The sequence below is a fragment of the Typopeltis vanoorti genome, chromosome 20 (genome assembly GCF_054136105.1).
Source record: "Typopeltis vanoorti isolate ZY-2024b chromosome 20, IOZ_Tvanoo_1.0, whole genome shotgun sequence".
NCBI lineage: Eukaryota > Metazoa > Arthropoda > Arachnida > Uropygi > Thelyphonidae > Typopeltis > Typopeltis vanoorti.
Window position 1 is genome coordinate 91,341,696 of NC_143568.1, and position 20,808 is coordinate 91,362,503.

At 35.3% G+C, this 20,808-nt stretch overlaps 1 protein-coding gene across 1 annotated transcript in view; it reads left to right on the forward strand.

The window, feature by feature from the left end:
* LOC150095644 (pescadillo homolog) overlaps positions 1 to 20,808 on the forward strand; it is a 136,418-nt gene that overhangs the window by 108,549 nt on the left and 7,061 nt on the right. The window contains exons 13-14 of the mRNA XM_090409919.1: positions 11,474 to 11,581; positions 19,280 to 19,509. Of these exons, the coding sequence (XP_090266045.1) occupies positions 11,474 to 11,581; positions 19,280 to 19,509 (338 nt within the window). The remainder of the gene's footprint in view (positions 1 to 11,473; positions 11,582 to 19,279; positions 19,510 to 20,808) is intronic.

Genomic DNA, 20,808 nt, shown 5'->3' on the forward strand with positions numbered 1-20,808 from the left:
TTTGGTAGAACTAGCCTGAGTCTACTGATAACAAAAATCACAAAGTAAATCTTTTTCTTTTCTGTAATATCAAGTCTGCAACTTCAGCATTTTAAAGCTTTAAGAGGTCTATTTGCAGTAGTGAGACTCGAAGTGCTTTGTCATCGTTCTGTTTTGTTGCTGTCATCTTTGCTTTGTGCTGCAGGCATGGCTAAATATTGGCTGCTAACACTTGCTAGGGCTGGTATTAAAGTATAGGATTTTTTTTATTTTTATTATTATTATTTTTTAATGCTTAGAGTACTTAGTTCTCAAGGGACTGAAGGTTTAGTTACCTTCAGTCCCTTGAGAACTATTGCTATACTTTATTTTGGGGCAGAAGATTAAGTGAAATCATTTTTAGAAGATTATAATAACAAAGCACAATTTCCAAGTAACGGAATTCGAAATACCACCTAGTTTTGATCCTTTAATCGTCACGCATTGAAAAATAAAAACATGTTACTGGTATATTGGAAAGCAAATAAAGAAGCTTGCATAACTGATTTATTTAAAGGGTTTCTAAATTGCTTTATGTGAGCTGTGTTAAACTGTTTAAAATGGAAAAATCTAGATTCCAAAGTTTTATTACTATCGGATAATGTGCGAGTTCATCCAAATATTGATGAAGTAACACTCCTATTACAACTTCTTTGATTCAGCCATTAAATAAAGGCATTATATCTCACTTTTAAAATTCATTTAATCTGATAATCATTACAATGGATTTTAGAAAAGAAAATTGATTCCAAACCTATTGAAGTGATGGAGGTATGGAATTGTTTTCAATTTTGGATGGTATCAAAATCATATTTCTCTCAAAGAAATAAGCCAGGTCAGAGTCAGTTCAATCAGGAAATATTTTCAAACCAGAAAAAATGGAAAAGGCTTTGATAATGTGACTAGTGAAGCAGATTTGGTGGAAATGGCATTGGAAATAAACCAAATCAATTCAGAGGATGTAGTATAGATAAAAATTCTGAAGTTCCAAATTTTTCACTAAAAGCATAGGGGAAAGCATAAACTTAGCCAGTCAATTAGATGCAGAACCTTCAAGGGCGAAGTAACTGGAAGTGGGTAGAAGGAACAACAGGATCATGCGAATGAAATTGGGTCTTGGAGAAGAGTGGGTGGTCGTATTATGTGCATGTGCCCCGCATATTTCAGCAGAGGAGAAAGATGAGTTCTGGAACGTGTTAGATGAAGAAATGAAGGAACTAGAAGAAAATGAGATGGTGATTGTCGGAGGAGACTTGAATGGACACATAGGGAGACAGAATAGAGACTGTGAAAGGGTGCATGGTGGCCATGGAGTGGGAATGGTGAACCAAGAAGGAGAGAGGGTTGTGGACTTTGCAGTAGTGTTTGATCTGGAAATTGTGAACTCGTTTTTCTACAAGAGGGAAGAACATTTGATAACATTTAGGAGTGGTAACAACAGTTCACAAATTTACTACATTTTGACTAGATGAAAACATCTTAAGGTTGTGACAAATTGTAAAGTAATTCCAACAGATCAAGTGGCACAGCAACACTGACTGCTGTGCGCAGACTTTAAAATAAGATCAAAAATAAGAACCTCTGGAAGCCATGGGATGAAGACAATTAAGTGGTTTTGCTTAAAAGAAGAGAGTGTGAGGAATCGTTTTAGGGAGAGAGAGTGTTAGAGAGGATTTCGGATGGACTGGAAAGTGTACAAGATTGGTGGAAACATAATTCAAAAGTAATCCTGAGCTGTGCAATCGAGGTGCTTGGTGAGACATCTGGAAAGATTAGAGAGCAGAAGGAGGGTTGGTGGTGGAATAATAATGTACAAGTGGCAGTGACTGTTAAGAGGAAGGCAAAGCAGAAGTGGGATGAGTCAAGAGTGGAAGAGGACAGAGAGGTGTACAGAGAGAGAAAGCAAGAAGCCAAGAGTTGTGGCACAGGCGAAGGCCGTGGCATATCAAGATCTGTATGATCAATTAGAAACAAAGGAAGGACATAGAAAAATTTACCAACTAGCGAAATGTAGAAATAAAGCAGCAAAGGACATCTTACATGTGAGGTAGATCAAAGACTCTGAAGGAAGAGTATTATGGAGGGATGTGGATATAAGAAACAGATGGAGAATATACTTTGAGGGAATTTTGAATGAGGAAAATGCAAGGACTCACAGAGAGAGATGGGCAGCCTTCTGAGGGGATGGTGCAGAACATCAGTAGAGTGGAAGTGACGGAGGCCATGAAGAGGATGAGGAATGGAAAATCGGTGGGCCCCGACAGGATTCCAGTGGAGGCATGGAAGGCACTGGGGGTAGAGGGAATTGACCTGCTGTGGGACCTGTTCATGAAAGTTTGCCAACAGGAAAATATACCCGAGGAATGGAGGGAGAGTACTCTTGTCCCCATCTACAAGGGTAAAGGGAATGCACAAGACTGTAAAAATTACAGAGGAATAAAGTTGATGTCCCACACAATGAAAATCCTAGAAAGGGTTCTTCATGGAAGATTGAGGAAGGAGGTGAAGATTGCAAAAGAACAATTTGGCTTCATGCCTGGTAGATCAACAACAGATGCTATTTGGTTACGGCAGATGATGGAAAAGTTTTGAGAGAAACAATGGAAGCTACATCTGGCATTTATTGATCTGGAGAAAGCATACGATAGAGCGCCAAGGCAAGAAGTCTGGAGGTGTCTGAGGAAGAAGAAGGTTCCGGAGAAATATGTCAGGTTGGTGCGGGAGATGTACAGAAATGTGAAGACAATTGTTCGGACCTGTCTGTGACAGACAGAAAGTTTTCAAGTAACAGTTGGCTTGCATCAAGGGTCAGCATTGTCCGTTTCTGTTTAACATTGTGATGGAGGTGGTGACGGAGGAGGTGAGAGAAGATGCGCCTTGGACAATGTTGTATGCAAATTCAAGAGAAGAGGCGGGAACTAAACTGGAAAGATGGAGAAAAGTACTGGACGAGAGAGGTATGAGACTGAGCAGAAGTAAGACAGAGTATATGTGTTGCACAGTGGGCGGCGGCCAGGAGAGAGAGATCTGGAGCTGGAAGGAAATGTCATCAGGAAGGTGAGGGACTTTAGATACTTAGATTCAACAGTGGAAGAAGATGGAGGAGCTGAGAAGGAAGTGGGATGCAGGTTGGAGGAACTGGAGAGAGAGATGGCTGGAATGTTATGCGATAAGAGGGTGCTGATCAATATGAAAGGCAAAATCTATAGGACAGTAGTGAGGCCAGCTATGACGTATGCTATAGAAATTGTGGCCCTGAGGAAAAATAACATCAGCAGGATGGAAGTAGCAGAGATGAGAATGCTTAGGTGGATGTGCGGTGTGACCAGAGGATCGTCTGAGAAATTACTATGTGAGGGGAACAGTGAAAGTTACGAACTTAGGAGCAAAGATACAGGAGGCAAGGTTGAGATGGTTTGGTCATGTGATGAGGAGGGAGGACGAATATGTGGGAAGAAGAGTCATGCAGATGGATGTGCAAGGAAGGAGGAAGCGTGGGTGTTCAAAGAAGAGATGGAGGGAGCTGGTAGAAGAGGACTTGAGGATGAAGAACTTGGATGTAAAGAGAACAAAAGACACGTGAAATTTAAACGCTGCAGAAGAAAGTTTAGGAGGTGAATGAAGATATTCTGCAAGAGAGAACACATTCTTGTTTGAGTGCACTTAGTAGTGATGAAAAGGAAGAAAATTAAATGAACTTAGATTATCTGACAAATATCTATCATAGTTTGTGAGATGTTTGTTCAGCTGTTACTATTGGAAACCTAATATTAATTTTATAAAAATTAAGTTTCCAGTAGTTATGAGAGGGGGGGGGGGGCATATGTTGGTTAGCTTTGGTCAGTTTGTCACTATATGACATTTTATAGGAATCTAACTTTTATGTTATATGGGGGTCACCTGTATTTGAGTCTACAGTTCACTTTAAAAAGCCTCTCTTTGCTTCTTTTTAAAACTTTTGCACATATTTTTCTTTTCAGCATTAGTATTCATTTTTATCTGAACTCAAAATGGAATGTTCACTTCCTGTTTCAGATACTGTGTTTACTCTTGTACCCAAAATTAAAAACTAAGAAAAGTGTTAACTTTTCTTAATTTTTGTGCATGTGTTCTCTCTCTCTGTGAATCTATGCATTTCTTTATGTTAGGAATGACTAGCCACTTCCATGAACAGAAGTCCAGCAAGTATTTGATCATTGTTATTAGTTGGTATATATTTGATAGTCCTTTAAAATATTACTAATTCAGAGAGACTGGGATATTTTAATAAAAGAAGCAGTTTCTATAGACATTGCTAAATTTATAAAATGGTCATCACAATGAGAAATTTGTGTGTTACATACTTCATTGGCATCTACTTAACTTGTGTAAGCATATAGAGTAATGATGACAGCATGCAAAATTTCACAAGTGGATAATAAACAAACTGCTGCAAATTTCCAGTTAATGCAGAAGCATGGCACAATGACGTTCACAATGCTAACTATGAAATATAAATATATAGATGCCATGCCTTTGTAGCTCAGTCGATAGTGAAAATACCCTTTGGTGTGAAAGATCTCAGTTCAAATCCCGGATGATTTAAAGAACCTTTGCAAGATCTTTTCAACTGAAGGTATCTTCCAGTTTCAGAGTTTATCATCCTGCAAAATAGGCAAACCATCCTGAGAATAGAATGGACAAATGTAGCAGGCTATGCAGGTAGAATTAACTACCCTGTTGAGCAATAATTAAATTTATATGAAACTATGTTACTTGGTGATAGGCCTTAGAGCCTAACCCAAAAGAAAAGTTAAGGCATCTCTATTGCACTCACTGTCTACAGCCAACCTAAGAAAGAATGATATACTCTATCAGTAAATTACTCCTGTCATTTACTCTGGGTAGTTAATACTCTCATCTAATTGTACTTGCTTCAGTGCTTTTCCTCCCTTCATCTACATATATTTTTAAAAGTTTGTAACCTTGGCACTTCTCTGCTTAGAGCAATGTCTTCTAATGCAGTCATTATTGCATCATTAAATTTTGACAAGATAGCAAAAAGACATACTTATATAATAAGTACAATAATAGTAGATGATGTAAATAATTAAAATGACTTGACAATAAAAATAGATACATAATAAAATAAAACTTACCAACTTGTAACACTAGATGGGCTAATAGTTAAAAGATAATATGGGAACCTTGCTTTAGAAACCAAACATGGTATTTTGTTCAAGCCATTTCATTTCTCCAGTAAGCAAGGTGATGGTATATCTTACACTGAGTTGAAAATCTTTTCTGAGAACAGTCACAAATTCATATCACAGCAGAATTCAAATTCCTAGTCTATAGGTAACAAAGAAAAGGAAAGAGGTTAATCTTGATACATCAGCCAACAGCAGAAAGTACACTGATGTAAAAATCATGACTGGTGCATAAATTATGGGAAATCAGTAATATGGAATGATGAATTACACCATAGTCTTTTTCTTACGTAGTATCCAGATTCCTTGCTTAATTAATCACTTTTTTTATCTTGATTTCTCCTGTAATCTGCGAACTCATATTCCAGATACATATGAAATAAGTATTGTGCCTGTTGCAATTTTAGAAGGAAATATTCTGATGTTTATATTCCTCCCATCACACATGGCTGCTGTGTAAGGCAAAAAGATATGTCTTAGAGACAAGTCAATCCTTCTTTGTAGCTTATACTGTCAGTAGCACAGAAAAGAACTTAGTGAAAGATGATCATACTTTAGTTACTCAGGAACTAAATATGCGCAAGTGGTATGTAAATCTTGGCAGTCTAATGTGGAACCTATTAACCAGGAGTTCACAAAATAGAATATACAAGAAATCAGGTTAGTGGTGACATTACATAAAAAGCTATAGAGCCTTGTTTTTTTTTCTGGGTGGGTGCTAGTTTCACCTAGTCACCTTTTTCTTTCCCTTTGACACCTTTTCTTTTGTTGTTGTTACACCTTCAATTTTTCTTAAAGTTTTCATCAGTAGTTCATTCATCTAATTTATCTTGATTCTTATTCATGATTTTTATTTTTGACTCATATTCTTATTCTTTCAGATGAGGTTATTAAGACATTGAGATATTCTACTAGCATATGTAGCTTGTTTTTGTACTGGGTAGATGCACATAAACCAAACATCAGTCAGTTGTGGCTATCACCAGTGCATACTATGCTGACGTAAAAAATGGTATGGCTGGTCCTAGAGCATTAGAAATTACTGACATTGAAGCAGCAAATCATACCACTCTTTTATGATGGCATGGTGTGGTAGCCTTAAGCCCAAAGTTTTATGAAACAGACCCATGCATCTTTCAACATAATACTGCAGATACTATTGCAGTGTAGTATGGAACAACTTGATTGGTTTGCATACAGTCCCCTGATCGCAACTCATTGAACATTTTTGGAATGAAATGTTGGGTGCAAGCTACTTTTACTACGTTAAAGCAACAGTATGTTGTCTGCAGTCAACTGAAGGAAGACTAGTCCATAATAACTATCCTTGTCAGTAGGATTAAACTTCATGACATACTTCCTCACAAAGTGAGTATATACCAGAAAAAATTATTGGTCTGTTATTTGTCAGGTGTCTGATTTAATCAGATGTTGCATTGTGATCTTCTGAAGCACTCTTAATTGCATCAACCTACTTATATTGGTCCTCCCAAATATCTGACTCATTCACATTATCACACCAGAGGAGGATATGCCTGGAAGGGTGAAAGGTATGAACAAAGCCATTGAAGGACTGGTGTTAAATTTAGGTTTAGTATCTGAAGTCTTTACAATCTCATTAGTTATGTCAACATAGTGTATACCAGGGGTGACCAATGTTATTTAACATACGAGCCACATACATTAAACTTAAGATGTTTGAGAGCTAAAACAAATATTACACGTTTTTATTGTTACATGCATGTAATAATAATAATGCTTATTCGCGTATGTAGTTGTCATGTTTAATCGTTTGCATTTCACTTATTTACAACCCTGCTTCGTCTTTTTTTTTTGTTTTGTTTTTTACTTAAACTTCATGAAAATGTCATAAATGGTCGACTGCTGTAACTATCAACTACTACCATTTATTTATTTCTACTATATCTTGTGCTCTCACACTGTAGTCTAACAAATTTGTTTTCCGACTGTGTCAGTTAGACCATGTATTGAGTGTGAGATAATAAGATTTTTCAAACTAAAGACAAAGCTGATATTGTTTTATTCCCTGCTTATGTTAATCTTTACCTTTAATAATTAGTCATGGCTTGATTATCGATAACTTAATCTAATGCAGGTTAGAATTTTTCAGGATAGTGCATTGACAGAATCAGTTCAATGTGTTGTTCACAAACCATTTAATTAAATCAGGAGCATTATTTACACAGCCTGGTCCACATTAACATATACGAGGGTGGTCTGAAAAGTTCTTGACTAACAATGAAAAAACGAATTTATAATTTTGAAATTATTTTTATTTTTCAACATAATCTCTCATAAGACTAATATATTTATTGTAGTGATGCTCCAGCGCCATTATCCCATCCCTGTAGTGGTTCTCAGTAAGATCTGCAAAACACTCCTCTACAGCTACAATCGCCTCTTGATTCGAAGAAAAACACTGACCAAGGAAGAGTTTTTAGGAAGAGATAAAAGTCAGAGGGAGCAAAATCTGGGAATAGGGTGGATGTTCCAATAATTCATAGTGCAGATCCCTTAATTTTCCCATTGTCAAAACACTTTTGTGGGCAGGTGCATTGTCCTGGTGAAAGATGATTTTTTTCTTCTGCAAACTGGGTCTTTTCTCACGAATTTTTTCATCTAGTATGGTTAAAAGATTGGAATAATATTCCCCCAGTTATTGTTTTACCCTTTTCAAATGCCTTTAGCATCCCAAAACACCAATGCCATGACCTTTCCTGCTGAAGGAACCAACTTTGTCTTCTTTAGCGCTAAACAACTGACTTCTGTCCACTGTTTGGATTCTGGTGTGTAATTGTGAATCCAAATCTCATCCATAGTAATAAATTGACGCACAAAATCAGTTTTATTCTTGTTAAAACGCTCCAAGCACTGTTCAGAGATTTTCATGCGAGTGCGTTGTTGATCTGCTGTGAGCAAGCGTGGCATCCATCTTACGCAAAGCTTTTTCATATGCAATTCTTCATGCAAGCCTACACATTCTTTTGAAATGCCTATAGTCTCAGCAATTTCACGCACTTTGACTCGCCGGTCATCCACTACCATACCATGCACTTGATCAATGATTTCTGGTGTTGTTACACTTTTTGGATGTCCTTCACGTGGATCATCTTCAAGGGTGGTACGGCGCATTTAAACTCGGAACCCCATTTCTTAATTGTCGAAAACGAAGAAGAATGCCCATGAACTTCGAATGAATTTCTTTTGGCATTAAACCTTCTTTTACAAAGAATTTTATAACCACACAATACTCAGTTTTATCCATTTCAAGGGATACAGACAACACTTTTGCTTCAGACAGCTGTATAAAACAAACTACTTGAGAATGACTTGCAATTTCACATGGACGCTTATGACAGATGTACCAACATAGAAAAAAATCTTGCCAATAGTGTTGCCATCTATGGTCAAGGCCGAGAACTTTTCAGACCACCCTCGTATATATACAATTGCATTACATTGTAATTTAACTTCCTGGGAGTTAAATTACAATCTAGAAAATCTTGCTAGTTATACATACACAACTGGAAGTAAAACATAACTTGAGTAAGCTTAATTCAGTATTAATTTACATTATCTAGTACAGTTGAGATTAAGACACACCTTGAGTGAGCTTTCGATATTAACTTACACAATTGTATTGTACCTATACACTTGATGTACTTTCTTGCTTGGAAATATCATATATAGAAGTACTTGCAGTTCTTGCTCAGCACTGCTTTTACATGAATCTTTTGTCCAGACAAAAGTGCCCTCTTTGTTATCTTTCTTTCTGCCAGCTCGTTCTTGATCTCCTGCCAAATTTCTTCTTTGTCCGAATCAATTATTCTCTGTCCTCCCTAAACATGGCGGCAATGTGCAGCTCTTTCCTAGCGAGACATCTTGACGATCAACACATTACTTCTCATGCCAGTTGATCCAGGTAAGAGAAAATTGAGAAACCTAAGACTTGCGATGCTTCTCTTTCGATTACTGACAATGGATCTCACGTGGCGGCAGACTCAGGTACGAGAAGATTGAGAAACCTAAGACAAACGTTTTGGCGATTTTGCTTATAAAGGCCTGGACTTCCATTGTACACATGCACGTTTCTCTAAACTTCCATATGTGTGTTGACATCTGAATATGATGACATCATACTTTGCATGTCTTTTGAAATTGCTATGTATCGACATGGGTTAACAGCATTACATGTGGTGCATGACGTCATGCACCACATTATTTTAACAAAAGGCCTATGATTAAGTTATTACAAATACAAAGTTATTACAGACAAAATTGACATTTCTTGAAGGGCGATTCCCCTAGAAAAACATGTAAAAAATGAACATAAGTTATTGATCATGAGACATTTTACAAAGGCTTAATTTTTTTTTTTCTCCAGGAATATTGAACTTCGCTATTCTTTGAATTAGACTCACTACCTTCTTTAGGATTAATCTCACAATTTGCTGGATTATCAAAATTAAGGTGATTTGTCAATCCTATTAACAATTATTCTTGTCTTAAGCTTAGTTAGTGTTATATTCATGATGGACTTTCCCCAATTTTGTAACTTGAGTGTCTCATTCACATCATCTATCTTGATGTCTTGGATTTGTTCGACCTCCTTCTGAGGATTAATTTGGGCAACATCTGTATTACTAACTTGACAACTTATGAGCATAATTTCCTTTTGAAAGAACTCACATTTTGAACAATTCAGGGATAGCTTTTCTTCATCTAGTCTAGAAAGAACCTTTAGTAAGGTATGGGACATTACATTCTTAGAGTGTAATTTGTCCTGGAAACAATTTACTCCTTCACTTAATACATCTGAAAGGACTGAAGAACCAGCTTAATGAAGACTTTTGTTCCTTCTAAATTATTTACTATTTGTTCACAGTGAATGAAAAATCTTCCTCCTACTCTTGATTAAATTTTTTTTTTCATCTTCATACTTTTGCTTCTTACAATTTGATGATGCCATCTTCCTTTACAAAATTTTCATAGACACTTCTAAAAAAATTAAAGTTAAAAAAAAAAAAACAGTAAGTTCCAACATGCGCAATGAAAGTCAACAGTACCAAGTATCCCGCTAATGTTCCACTAATTTCAATGCCCACAACACGGCTATACATGCCACAATCGTGCGATCACAAGCCACACCCACTAAAACTAACTTTGTCAGCACTGACTTGTACAATTACTGATTCTCCAGCAAAATTCCTCTGTAATCCTTGTTAATCTGAAATTTCTTTCATCCCTGATGCAAACTAGCATTAAACTTACATTTTAATCCAGTGGACTCTCAATGTATACCCAGTAAATAATTATAAAGCTTGAAATTTTTTTTATTTACGTGTTATATTAATTGTGATGCAAAAAGGAGCTCAACCAACATATTTCTGCAAACCACACATTATTTGTCAATATAATGTGTGGCTCACAAGTTGCAGTTTGGCCAACCCTGGCGTATACAATCCCTAGATCAGGGTATGATAATGTTAACCCTTAATTCAAGTTTCAACTTAGGCAACCATTATATAAAGTTTGGACTATTCAATATTTGTTTTTAACAGTTCCTTGTGGGTTTGCTGTAGTAAGAATATGCTCACCTTTAGTTTTTTTCAATTGAAGGTCAGTTAGTCCTTTTATTTCCAAGACAATCCTAGTTTTTTCCATCCAAAAGATTTAAGATGAGTTATCATTCTGGCTGTGCTAATGAATTACTGGGGTAAAGTGCACATTACTATTCCATTTGTATTCTCACAAACTGCCTTTATCTGTAGTTTACTAGTAAATATCTCATTCAGATCTAGTGTTCATCTTGTAAATTTTAAGGTGTGATTTGTACCTTAAATTTCCATATTTACTGATATGAACTCAGTTATACCAACAAGAAATTAGCAATGCATAGCTAACTGATCTGATTTCTCTGTTTATGCCTTAAAAATCTGTTATCAACTTATGTTAATATAATGATAATAGATGATACAGTGAGCTGTAATGAATTTCCTTTAGAATAGTACTGGACTTTGTTGTGGACTTTTTTTTAATGGTATTATGGTGTATAAGTTCACCTATTACAGCATATGTTATAGTGCAATTAGACTATTAATATTAGAGGTTGTATAAATAGTTTACTGACAGACTTTTGTGTGTGTGTGTGTAAAGAGGAAGAGGTAATTATTGTTAAAATTCTTAGTCATCACATTCTCATTTTTTCTTAATTATATTCAAGAGTCCTTTTTTTTTTCCCTTAGGTAAAAGAAAGCCTGATTCAGAAAGTGAAGATGAATTCTCTGAAGAAGATGATGATGATGAACAAGAAGAAAAGAAAAATACCACTAATGACGATAGTGGTGTTGAAGGTTTGTAAACTGCTGTCTTTGTTAATTTTTTTTTTCTTGAATCATAATTTGATTCAAAAAAAAAATATCTAAAAGGAATTCAGAAATGACATATAACAGTGTATCCAGAATTACTGAAATCAGCCAATGTCCCAATCATCTAATTTCTGATATGTATCCTCTATAGATAGATACCATGATAATACTAAATGATTGTTTACATTATTACTTTCTATCAACAACTTTCCTCCAGATTATTGTCTTATTTGTTGGTATTCCAGGTATCATCAGCATTTATATTTTATCATCATCATCAAATTCCTGCCATGTACCCTCAAGGGGTGTACAGGAAATGATAGTACTACATGAAAAAAATTACATCATTACTAACTTCTATCTGCAATTTTCCTCCAAATCAGTCTGTTACTTGTCAAGACTCCAACATTATCAGATCTTATATTTCTATTGTCTAAGGCACTTTGTACCGTATCAATCCACCTATATCTTGGTCTTCCTCTCGGTCGTTTTCCTGCCAACCTGGCAGAGAACACTTGTTTTGCTAATCTTTCCTCTCCCATTCTATTTAAGTGACCATACCACCTGAGATTAGCTCTGCTAACACATTCCTGGATGCTGACAATGTCAAGTTCTTTCCTAATATCCTCATTTTTAATATGATATTGCCATTGATGCCATCTGTTCACGCCTATAATCTCTCTCAGGACTCATAACTGCGGTCTTTGGTCAAGTGTTTTACTTCTGACCCAGCTCTCAGATCCATAAGTTAAAACTGGTTTGAACACTGTCTTGTATACAAGACAGTGTTCAAACCAGTTCCGACTAGTTTCTCTCTTATTCTATATGAATTTATTCAATTGACTTCCCACCATACCAGCTTGCTGATTCTGTTGTCTATTTCTATATTTAATTTACCATCTTCACTAAAAATCGTGCCTAAGTAGCTTAAATGTTTTACTTGTTCCACAGGTTCTCCATTTGCAACACAGTTGACATTTTCAATGATTCTGCCTATTTTCATTGTCTTTGTCTTTTTATTGATGACCTTCATACCATATCTATTACAACAGTTATTCAATTTAGTCAGAGAATCTTGCAGACTTGTAGGGGATTTATTTAGAAGTATAACATCATCCGCTTAATGTCAGCTCTAATTTTGATATCATGTTTAATACTACTTTCTTTCATAATGTGATCCATATAGATAATAAATAACAGAGGGGATAATGTACATCCTTGTCTCACACCAGATTTAACATTAAACCATCTTCCTGTACATCCTTCAATTCTAACTGCTGACTTACAACTCAAATAAAGACTAAGAATTGCTTGATATAATGCCCCATTGACACCATATAACTTTAGCTTACTGAATAGCTTTTCTCTTGGCACCTTGTCATATGCCTTTTCCAAATCAACAAAACTTAAATACTGATCTTTGTTATATTCCCATGCTTTCTCGACTATTTGTCATAAAGTGAAGATCTGATCCTGACAGCCTCTATTTGACCTGAATCCAGCTTGTTCTTCACCAAGCTTTTCTTCCACAATTCTTCTCAACCGTTTCTCAAGTATACTTACATAGATCTTGCCAGGAACACTCAGTAGAGAAATTCTCACATTCAGTTTTATTTCCCTTTTTATGTATGGGTACTATGAGAGCTCTACTCCAATCATCGGGAATTCGTCCCTCTGTCCAGGCCTTTTGAACTGTGCAGTGCAGCCACTGTAAGACTTTTATACCACCATATTTCAGCATTTTTGGTCGAATATCATCTACTCCTGCTGCCTTTCCACATTTCAAGTCTTTGATGGCTTTTTCTACTTCAAGTAATAATAAATATTAAGTAATATTAAATAAATATTTAGTAATAATAAATAATAAAAAGTATGGATATATATTCCTGACTAAATGCTTGTTGAGTGCTTTTCACCACTGTGCTATCACTGCTTGTTTCATTTAGCAATTTTTCAAAGTAATTACTCCATGCTTCAAGGATATCTTTTTCTCCCATTTTCATGTCGCCTTTATCATCTCTAACTCCTTTTACAGCACTCTTTCCTCCATTTCTAAGCTTCATCAACAACCTCCAGAATATCTTATCACCTTCTTGATATTTATTTTCTGTTCTTGCCAAAATCCTCCCATGAAGTTTGTTTAGCTAGTTTTACACACTGTTTAGCTTTCTTACATTTGTCTCTGTATTCTCTAAGAGCACAAGCTGACTTATTTGCCAGGAACTTTTGATATGCTTTCTTCTTTTCCTTCACTGCCTCTTTAACTTCTTGGAGTTCTGATTTTTTCTATCCTTGCAGACAACCTCACCACATGCCTCTCTGGCTGAATCAAGCATGGTTTTCTTCAAGTCTTGCCACTGAATATCCAAGGTTTGGTTCCTGTTCTAAAACTCTTTCATTTTTTCTTCAATAATCTTTATTTGTGTATTTTAGTCTACAGTTCACATCTGAGAGCTGCTCAACTTTTATTCGCTTTAAAACTTTCTTACATGTTATTCTTTTCAATATGAAATTCAGTTTTATCCTGCTCAAGACTAAATAGTGATCAGTTCCAATTTCAAATTCTCTGTCCTGCACCAGAGAAAAAACATCACTATCAACAATAACATAGTCATAATAATTAAGGGGATACAAATCCCTTGTTGTTCAACTGCCAGTAAGCAAAACTCTAAGATCGAGAACTATGAATCTATGAGTTTCATATATACCGAAAAACTATTGGCGAATCCAAATGTAATGACCACTTGGTAGTACAACACCAAGGCAACTCGAAGCAAAGGTGGGGCAAGCTCCCCCGCTATCCCTGATATTTTCTCATGATGTAATACTGTAATTACATTATGAGGAGAGGTCACTACCCAGACCGGTTTCAACCTTTTTTTTTTGAGGTCTCATCAGTGAGTAGGTAGACCTGGAAGATAACAAGGTTTAAGTGAAAAAAACTTGCATACCTTTACTATACGAATGCCATAAAGGTGTGTTTGTATATTATAACATAAATTAAAAGCCAAACCGTTTTTCACTTAAACCTTATTATTTTCCAGGTCTACCAACTCACTGATGAGACCTCAAAAAAGGTTGAAACCGGTCTGGGTAGTGACCTCTCCTCCTAATGTAATTACAGTATTACACCCCCCTAGGGGCTGTGTTTTTACATTATGAGAAAATACCAGGAATAGCGAGGGAGCTTGCTCCACCTTTGCTTCGAGTTGCCTTGGTGTTGTACTACCACGTGGTCATTACACTTGGATTCGCCGATAGTTTTTCGGTATATATGAAACTCATAGATTCGTAGTTCTCGATCTTAGAGTTTTGCTTACTGGCAGTTGAACAACAAAGGATTTGTATCCCCTTAATTATTATTAAGGATGCCAGAAAAATAGCTGTTTGTCTTTTAATTTATTTAATAACATGGTCAATGAGACTTTTCTTATTCCTTTCCTCTTCTCTCCATGTGAATTTGTGCACATTTTTATGTTAGAACATGGTGTTAGTAATAACCAGTCCATGTCCTGAGCAGAAATCCAACAAATATTTGCCATTATTATTAGCTTTGCTCTTTTCTCCAAATTTTCCCAAAATATTTTTGTATGTCTGACAATCATTTCCTACTCTGCTATTTAGATCCCCAACAAGGACCAACTTTTCCTTTTTCATTGTGTCAGTTGCTTTCTCTAAAGCATCAAAAAATTCCTCCACTTCTATCTTAGTAGAACCTTCTGTGGGACCATAGGCACAAATAAATAAGTCTCATTGTCCAATTCCCCATTCTGATATTTGCCTACATCACTCTATTTGCGACTGCCTGCCATTCAAGAAGACTAGCCTCGTATTTTGTGTTGAATACTATCGCTACTCCTTCTTTTCCTTGATTGTTATTACCTGAATATAACATTTTGTATTTATTGCTCAGAAAGATCTCACCAGCATGTTTTTGTCCACCAGTTTTTGTCCTTTTTGTTTCAGTCGCCCCTATTATGTCAATCTAGTACTTATCTTACTCCTCAGCTAGCTCCATTTCTTTGCCATTCAGGCTTCTTATGTTGATAGTACCGATCTTTAACTCTGGTGACATTGAGTTGGGATGTGTTTTAGGGTTTGTTCCAGTAGCTGACTTTTCGCTGTTCGCCCTGATTCCCTGGCAAAAACAAGGGGCCTTGTGTAACTGGGCAACACTCCAGCCAGCATGAAATTTTGTCATGTTGTACCATCATTCATTTTGTATATTGGTTTAAGCCAATAAGAATACAATTTGGTTGGCTAAATCCCAAATTGCCAGCCCATCCTCGTTCGTTCAGTATCCAGGTAGATACCCAACAGGGTGCACCACGAGAAGGTGAGGATTGGACATTAGGTCAGAAGCCCTGGTTGGTTCTCCACATTCCTTTAAAGGCTATGTGGAGGTCTCCTCTCAGTTATACAGCTTTGACCCTTAAGCACCCCCAAAAATAAATATAGTGTTTTAATTTATTTCTCTATACGTCGTTTTGATTTTTTGTAGTATTTTTGGTGTGCATTGAGAGGGGCAGCAAAAGCTCTAGCTACACCACTGCCACCATGAGAAGGTGAGGATTAACCATTAGGTGAAAAGCCGTTGTCAGTTTTCTATGTTTGTTGAAAGTTATGTGAAGTCTCCTCCCAGTTATCTGGTTTTCACCCTTTAGTTTTATATCAATGTATTTATATACACACACACATGCACAGTATGAGTATCTTGCAGTAGGATTGCTATATAATAATAAAAAATCAGGTAACCACGGTTTAATAAGTTGTAGGCTAAATGATTAAAAAAAAAAGTGACACAAAATGGGAATTAATTTTTGAACATTGGTTAAATTTGATAACAAGTGTAAAATTATCACTGGATACTAAAGACTTTGTATCCATTTTTATATATGTATGTATGTATGTATATATATATATATATATATATATAGTCATTGAGAATTCAGTCCTTTTTTTTAGATGAAAATAGCAAATTAAATATGAGGCATTGTTCAAACTATTTGTCATTTATGGATCTGAGAAACAGGGTTATAAATAAAACAGTTGATCAAAGAAGACCATATTAAACTTTTTTTTTTTTTTTTCCCCTCTCCCACTCTCTGATAAATGAACCACAAAATGTAAAGTCGTTTGTTGGCTTGTTTGGCCAGATAGTTAGCATACTTGCTCTGTCACCAACAGGCTGTAGATTCGAATCCCATCATGATTGGTCTCCAGAGTAGTGTTGGTAGATTATGTAAAAAAAAAATGAAATAATAACAAAAAATAAATTTTGAAAAATTCCAAAAAAAATAAAAAAAATATTACTCCATCCACAATGCTAATAAATTATAGGTTTACAACCTTCATGGATAGAGGCCATAAAAAATAAACTGTTAAAGTAATAGGTATGAAAAAGAAAACTGTCTTGATCATTGTTATAGAGATTTGTCATGTTACTTTTTTATTGTCATATAAGTTACAGTAGAATTATTGTGTTGTGAAAGAAATAGCAACAAAACTAGAAGGCATAATCATATCTGGTATGAATCAGGTTTTCTGCTAGGATCTTCCAAAATCAAATATTGATCTGTTGCTGCTGTAATTTCATTATAAGCAGAAAAGGATTTTATTTTAAAACATTTGTTATGTTGCATTTTTATCTTCCAGCAGTTGATCACTTGTTGGAAACCAAGGAAAGATTAAACTGGGATGAGGAAACTATTCATTCTATTAAGAATTTCATGAATTCAGTAACAAGCAACTTGTTTGTTTTATTCATTTGTAGAAAACAACAGCCAGTAAGAATTCAGTCTTTTTTTAACTAAAGATAGCAAATTAAATATGAGGTAGTGTTCAAACTAGTTTTCATTTATGAATCTGAGAAAAAGTGTTAGAAATAGTTGATCAAAGTTCAAGACTATAAATAAGAGTTCTAAGAAAAATTAAGGGAGTGAACAGATGGCATTAATGGCAGAAGTATATTAAAAATGAGAATATTCGGCCTAGTGTTCCATGTGGTTAGCATATCCGAATCCTGCCATGGATGCCTGTGATTGTCTGTGCAAATACTAGTGGTGATGATTGGCTGTAGATGGCATTAGTGTAGATGAAGGTAGTTGCAGTTGGTGGAGACAGAGAGTTGTGGAGTAGGTGCCCTCCCTCGATGAGTCTTTGGACTCCCTGGAGATGTTACGTAATAATAAATATTATGATGAAAGGCCTTGACATTGTTAGCATTCAAGAATGTGTGAGCATGGCTAATCTAAGGTGGATGATCACCTAAACAGAATAGAAAAAGAAAAATAAGCAAAGCAGTTTTTTTTGCCAAGATGGTAGGAAAAAGACCCAGAGGAAGACCAAGATCCAGGGGAGTGAGAAGTGCTCTAGTAGATAAATACAAGATATTGATATAAAGTGATAAACTAATTTGGAGGAAATTGTGATAGAAGGTTAGTAATAATGTAAACTTAATCAAGTAGTGCTGCCATAGTATCCCGTACACCCTCTTAAGGGTACATATTAGGAATTTAATGATGATTTTTTTTTTAAATCCAAAACAAACCTAAAGCAAATTGCATTCATGACAGTGTAAATGCCAGTGCTTCACTGGAACATGCTCTTAATGGCTGCTGTGCAAAGTATAATACTTTGTGTGATAATTTATCCTTGCTGGCATCTCGTCAGCAATTGGAAATCCTATTAATTAACAAGTTATAGGAAACAAAAGGATTTATATCCAGAACTTCATTAGATAAAGCATTTTTGCTGAAAATGATGAAAGTTCTTCCACTTCTTTCTTAGTAGACATAATTGTCTGAATATAAAAACACTGTAGTAGTTATTTAGAAGAATCTTGTCTCTTTTTGTCTTTCTTTTCTCTTGATGGTACTTACGTTGAACTCTAATAATTGTTGAGTTGTTATAGTTTGTTCCAGTAGCTGACTTTACACTGTTTGCCTTGATTCCTGGACAAAAACAGTGGATACCTTCTTTAACTGGAGAATGTCCTGGTCACATGAAATTTCATCATGTTGTATCTCCATTTTCTTTTGGTTTGAACCTATACAGAAAGAAATTTGGTCAGCTAAGTCCTTAATGGCCAGCCCAGGTAGATTCCTACTAACAAGGTGCACCACAAATAAGTGAGTAGTGGACATGTAGGTAAGAAGTCTAGTTAGCTATCCACATTCCAGTTATTTAGCTATAACCCTTAAGTGACCCTCCTTACTATAAAGATACTTTATAGGAATAACAGGGAAAAAAAAGTAGTATGTAGTTTTACAAAGAAACAATATATATGGTTAACAGGGTAAAAAAGTACAGAAAAATCCTGTGCATTTATTTTCATTTAGTATTATAGGATCACTGCACTAGATAGATTATCAGCTTTGCTACCCTAACTTGAACAGAATTAATCTGTAAATGCACAGAATTTGTCTTAGCTGTATGTTATGTTAAAATGAAAGATATTCAGATGGTAATTACTTATATACATATATTTATGTATGTATTTATACCATGATTGTATGTTGTGCACTTACATGATAGCAACATTGTTATTGAAGACATGTTCATATATTGCCTGTTGATTAGAAGAAATTAGAGCACATTAGACTGCCTATTCAAATTAAAAAAAAAAAAAAAACGAAATTAAGGAATGTTTTTTTTTTAATCTTAACATTTTGTTCATTATAGATGAGGATCCAAAACAGAATGCCAAAAGAAAAAATAAAACAAAGACATCTATAGGTAATAAAAAACCTAAAATGGTTGTTACTGAGGGAAAAGTAGAATTGGGAAACAAGCTAAAAACTGAAGAGATTCAAAAGGCTGAAGAAAAGAGGCTTGCAGTGCTTATGATTCCTAAGAAGAAGAAGAAATTGTACGATAAGATCATCTTTGGACAGAAAAGGAAAAACAGAGAGGTAAGCTAGATAATAAGATTCACTAAGGTGTTAAAATTTAAATTATTTGTCCTACTTCGCACCATTGATCTTTATCTCTTTAGCATTGTACATTTTTGTTTCCTATCTTTAGTTGTTATGTATTGCCAATTAAATTTTAATTAACTGATTGAGTAAAATGCACTACTGCACTTAATATCAGTGGCATATTCTTTGCCAGTGTAAACGGTGTCAACAGGCTGCAAGTTCAAATTCCACTGTGACATGAATGTGTTTAAGTGGTGGATTATTTTCATTGCCCTGTGTAAAACCACCACTGTACTTATTGAAAGCCTGAAAATGTTCCACATTTGGTCTCTGTAGTAGAATGTAGAATTTTGATATATATATTTATTTATGTGATCCCACCACAAACGATTGTGTAAACCTATAGTGCATTAGTACTATGGTGGATTGAGGACTGGATAATATGGGAACCCCATGCTAGAAAATAAACATGTGATTTTTTCCTAACCACTTCAAGCTTTCATTAAGTAAAGGAAAATTAATTTTGTTGCATAGTCTCACACTGCAACAAAAATCATCTATAACTTAAGATCTTTCCTTAGCATATTGATTATATTGCTGTCGAGGTGAATATGGTGATTCTGTGGGAAGATCCTGCATAAAAAGTGTGTCAACAGCAGTTAGTCTTTCTCTTCAAATTTAACTCTTCAGCTAAAAGTTAGTATCAGTGAGTCAGTGCATCTTTGGGAGCAGTTCTTGGGTTTTAAAGAGTTATTGTCCTCTTCTTTAAGTCTTTCATTGAGCATACCGATGATGTAACTAAAAAAATCTTATTCTTCGTTCCGAAGTTCGCTGGCTAAGCAAAGGAGAAGTACTTTCAAGATTTGCGAGTTTGATTGAAGAGATAAGAATTTTTCAGTTCTAAAGAACTGTGAGCAGTTTCTCTAAACTTGGAACTTCAAGGAAAGGATAATTGTGATGATGATAAGCTCGATCAGGTCATTCAAAGAGAAGCTGACTTTGTGGATCATTTCCCAGATCTGAAGAAAATGGTTGACAACAGAGAGTTTGCCCAAAATTGTTTGTTAAATTGCTTAAAGTGCTTCAGAAAGAATTTGACAAGAGGTTTCAGCAGTTCAACACCATTGAGCAAATGGTATCATTTTTTAAACCTTTTTATAGACTTTAGAGTGATCAAAATTGCTGAACTCATTACGAACTTTAACAATGCAACAAGAAGAAGCAGAACTGTAAATTTTAGATCTCAGGAATGATATCACATTAAAGTCATATAAAGGTGATGAAAACTTTTGA